General features: G+C 46.5%; 1 protein-coding gene across 1 annotated transcript in view; it reads left to right on the top strand.

Annotated features, from left to right (window-relative positions):
* Positions 1-5,000, top strand: part of LOC307079793 (plexin-A1-like) — a gene marked incomplete at its 5' end in the record, with an annotated part of 107,913 nt that overhangs the window by 77,897 nt on the left and 25,016 nt on the right. The window contains 2 exon segments of the mRNA XM_079742299.1: positions 2,458-2,681; positions 3,156-3,190. Of these exon segments, the coding sequence (XP_079598425.1) occupies positions 2,458-2,681; positions 3,156-3,190 (259 nt within the window).

Genomic DNA, 5,000 nt, shown 5'->3' with positions numbered 1-5,000 from the left:
CTCTCTTTATTTCTATATCCATCTGTCTCTCGCTCACTCTCTCTCGCTCTCCCGCTGTTGCTTTTTCTATCTCTCGCTTTCTATCTCTCACTCTTTCTCATGTTTTCATCAGTGTTTTTTCTTCCTTTTATCCTTTCTCCTTGTCTTTGAGTCTGGTGTACATGTGTGTTTGTGTGTGTGTGTGTGTGTGTGTGTGTGTGTGTGTGTGTGTGTGTGTGTGTGTATACCACCACCATCTGACCCGCGTCCAGGGCAGATTTAGAACTGTCCGCTCCTATCTGCTGTCGTGGGCGGGGATGTGTGTGTGGGTTGGTTGTGTGTTTGTGTGTGTCTGTCCTTGTGCGTCTTTGTGTGAGTGTTGTTCGTGTGTATGTGAATGTATAATTGTGTGTGTGTTGTCTGGGGGGAATGCGGAAGAGAAGGACACAGCTGTATAACACCAGTGTTCACTATAACCTACATACTGGGGCCGTACATGCTGGGACTGTACATACTGGGACCTACATACTGGGACCGGTCATACTGGGGACTGTACATACTGGGACCTACATACTGGGACCTACATACTGGGCACCCCAGTGGGCGTCCTCACAAAGTGTGTTCCATCACTTTGTGTTCATCAGTGAGTATGTGTGTGTATGTGTCTGTGTGTTGTCTCACTGAGCACGTGCGCGTCACATCGGATCAGCTTTGTGATGACAGCTGTTGGCCTCTGTGAGCTCTTATAGAAACTTCTTTGAGTTGCGGCTGCCGGCTCTCGGTCCCGTCGCTCGGCCGCAGAGCGAGCTGCGTGCCTGGAAAGTGTGTCACCAACCGCTGGGAGTGACTGTCTGTTCCAGGGTCGGCTCGTGATCCTGTACATTACACCACTGAGGGCATCGCTTCAGCGTGAACACATGTGTTTTATCATAAACCCGCTGGCCGTCTTCCTCAAAGGACGACCCACACGAACGTGTGTCCGTGGTGGCGTCTCATTCGCTGGCGAAGTCGAAGCACCGACAGCCAATCGTGTTATTAACTCATCGCCTTTCTGTTGCGGAAGGATTCGCCTGCACAAACACTCTATTGGCTTAATTGGCTGATTAATTGATTGAATCAGCCAATCAAAGCAGACTCCCCAGCAGATCTGGACACTTTTAATAAGCGGAGTAGATAAAATCTTCCAGCTGATCTAATTGGCTTTGCTGCTGCAAATGCAATGTCAAGCATGTCAAACGCATGTTACTGAACGGATTTACTAAAAATGTCGACACGAACAACTTCCACTAACTATGGTCTGAATAATTGAGCTATGAGCAAATCAAATGCATGTGTGTGTGTGTCTGTGTGTGTAGTTGTATTTGTGTGTGTTTGGTTGAATATTCCTTGTGTTGTATTTTTGTTTGCGTGTTTTTGTGTGCGTTTCAGTATGTGTGTTTGTGTGTGTTGTTTCATATGTGTATGTTTGTTTTATTTGTGTGTGCATGTCGTTTTTTGCGTGTGTATTTTTGCTTATTACGTTTCGTGAGCGTGTGTGTGTCTGTATGTTTGAGTGTATGCGTGTGTTTTTGCAGACGTGCGTTTGTGTGGTTGTTTGTGCGCGTAGTTTTGTGTGTGTGTGTATTTGTGTGTGTTTAATTTTGTGTGTGTGTATTTGCATGTTTAGTTATGTGTATGCGTGGAGCCATACGGTGCTTATGTAAATGTATTTAGTGAGCAAAACAATTACATGTGTTTGACAAGCAGTAATTACCCTGCGACCCAGGGGAGGGATTCCTTTAAACACACGCTAGCTGATCACCCTGTGTGTGCGCGCGTGTGTGTGTGCGCATGGGTGTGTTTGCGTGTGTGTGTGTGTGTGTGTTTGTCTGTGCGTATTGTTGTCCATACTGACACCGAGAGAGATAGAGGTTAAGGGTTGTATTTGTTACTTTTTTTATTACATGCTCTCTCCCATCCTTTATTGTATATTTTATGTAGATTCATATTTTATATTCATTATGTTGACGGGTGTTCTCCTGGTCGCTAGGAATCATCGTCAGGATGACTCTGTGCTCTGCTGTGCATACACACAAATATGCACCCAAATCTACAACCCCCCCCCCCCCCGCGTGCGAACGCACACACACGCAAACACATACCAACACACACATTTACACAGACACGTGATCACGCACACACACGAGCACACAAACAAAAGTCTCACACACTTCACAAATATAAACACAACAACACACACACGATAACTTTCATGTACACTTTCTTAAATAAAACTAATCTTTGTTTACTTGTATGTTTGCGTGTGTGTGTCTGTGTATATCCGTGTATGTGTGTGTCTCCACCTGTGTGGGTCCATCCTTGTTTCTATGTGTGTCTGTGTCTGTGTGTCTCCGTGTGTATGTCTCCGTGTGTGTGTGTGTGTGTCTCCATGTTTGTGTGTGTGTGTGTCTCCATTTGTGTGTGTCTGTGTGTGTCCAGATCCGGGCGGGTGGCTTTGAGTTCTGTCCCGGGACGCTCCAGATCTACGCGGACAGCATCCTCACGCTGCCCGCCATCGTGGGCATCGGAGGGGGCGGCGGCCTGCTGCTATTGGTCATCATCGCCGTGCTCATCGCCTACAAGAGGAAGTCGCGCGACGCCGACCGCACCCTGAAGCGCCTGCAGCTGCAGATGGACAACCTGGAGTCACGCGTCGCCCTGGAGTGCAAAGAGGGTACCTTATATACTGTACTATATATTATATAGTACTATACATTATACTATAGACAACATGTTATACAACCTGGAGTCACGCGTCGCCCTGGAGTGCAAAGAGGGTACCTTATATACTGTACTATATATTATATAGTATTATATATTATACTATAGACAACATGTTATACAGCCTGGAGTCACGCGTCGCCCTGGAGTGCAAAGAGGGTACCTTATATACTGTACTATATATTATATAGTACTATATATTATACTATAGACAACATGTTATACAGCCTGGAGTCACAGGTCGCCCTGGAGTGCAAAGAGGGTACCTTATATACTGTACTATATATTATATAGTACTATACATTATACTATAGACAACATGTTATACAGCCTGGAGTCACAGGTCGCCCTGGAGTGCAAAGAGGGTACCTTATATACTGTACTATACATTATACTATAGACGACATGTTATACAGCCTGGAGTCACGCGTCGCCCTGGAGTGCAAAGAGGGTACCTTATATACTGTACTATATATTATATAGTACTATACATTATACTATAGACGACATGTTATACAGCCTGGAGTCACAGGTCGCCCTGGAGTGCAAAGAGGGTACCTTATATACTGTACTATATATTATATAGTACTATACATTATACTATAGACGACATGTTATACAACCTGGAGTCACGCGTCGCCCTGGAGTGCAAAGAGGGTACGGCTATACATTATACTATATATTATATACTATACTATATATATTATACTATATACTATATATATTATACGATAGAGTACCTGTTATACAACCTGGAGTCAAGGGTCGCCCTGAAATGCAACGAGGGCACCATATACATTATACTATATACACTTTATATATACTATATACTACAAGTTAAACAGCCTGGACTTCGGGGTCGCCCTTGAGTGCAAGGTAGGTGTAGATGTGTGTGTGTGTGTGTGTGTGTGTGTGTGTGTGTGTGTGTGTGTGTGTGTGTGTGTGTGTGTGTGTGTGTGTGTGTGTGTGTGTGTGTGTGTGTGTGTGTGTGTGTGCGTGTGTGTGCGTGAAAGGTCAAGTGTACTTAAACTCAGTAGGCAGAATATATTGTGACACTTTCTCTTGGCCGCCTTAACTGTGCACAGTGGACAAAGTGTGTGTGTGTGAGTGTGTGTGTGTGTGTGTGTGTCGTGGCCCATTGGCAAGCTAATTGGCTTCTCCCAGTGGCCATTCATCCTGCAGAGAGAAAGAGAAGAGGGGGAAGAGAGAGAAGAGAGGGGGGAAAGGGAAGAGAAGGGAAGAGAGAAGAGGTGGGGAGAGAGAGAAGAGGTGGGGGAGAGAGAATGAAGAGGGGGGAGAGAGAGAGAAGAGGGGGAGAGACAGAGAAAGAAAAGGGGGATAGAGAGAGCTGGGAAACAAACAGAACAAGTGCATACCAGGTGAGGGCGAGAATGGTGGGGGGGGGGAGCAGGGGAGAAAGTGTCAAGGGGAGGATGGAAACTAAGATAAGTGATGGACACCGGGAGAGGGGGAGACAGAGAGGAGACAGATTGAGAAGTATGGAGGGGAACGAGGCAATGATGGGTGGGTGCAGGAGAAGAGAGAGGGGGAGAGGGAGAGACAGAGGGAGAGAAAGGGGGAGAGAGTGGGGCTACGCCAGGTCACAGTGACAAGAGGAGGGTTTGGCGAGCAGGAGACTTAACGAGAGAGGGGTGCCACGCCGGGCATGCTGGGAGTGCAGAGCGGGGATCTGGGATCCACCTCTCATCTCCTCCTGTCACTGAGCTGTTTACACCTGCTGGGGGGACGGGCTGACACACACACACAGGCACGCACGCACACACACACACACACACACACACACACACACACACACACAGGCACGCACGCACACACACACACACACACGGGCACGCACGCACAAACAGACACATGCACAGACTCACACACACACACACACACAGGCACGCACGCACGCACACACACACACACGGGCACGCACGCACAAACAGACACATGCACAGACTCACACACACACACATACATAGACACACACAAACGCACGCACTTACACACACACTCAAACACATTTACACACACACTTGCACACTCACACTCTCACTCTCACACATAACACACTCACAAACACATTCACACACGCACGCTAGTTGTCGACATTGTTGGATCTCTCAACACTATAATTTACTTGTACCGAATCCATCTCTCCGATATTTATTTGATAAAGTTAATTGCATCAAACACTGTGCACAAGTAATTAAGTAAATACTCTACACAAGTATCAAGTTAACTTCTTTGATTAA

This window comes from Pollachius pollachius, assembly GCF_949987615.1.
Source record: "Pollachius pollachius genome assembly, chromosome: 8".
In the NCBI taxonomy this organism is placed as follows: domain Eukaryota; kingdom Metazoa; phylum Chordata; class Actinopteri; order Gadiformes; family Gadidae; genus Pollachius; species Pollachius pollachius.
Note: the sequence above shows the minus strand (reverse complement) of the source record. Positions and strands in the feature narration are given on the sequence as shown.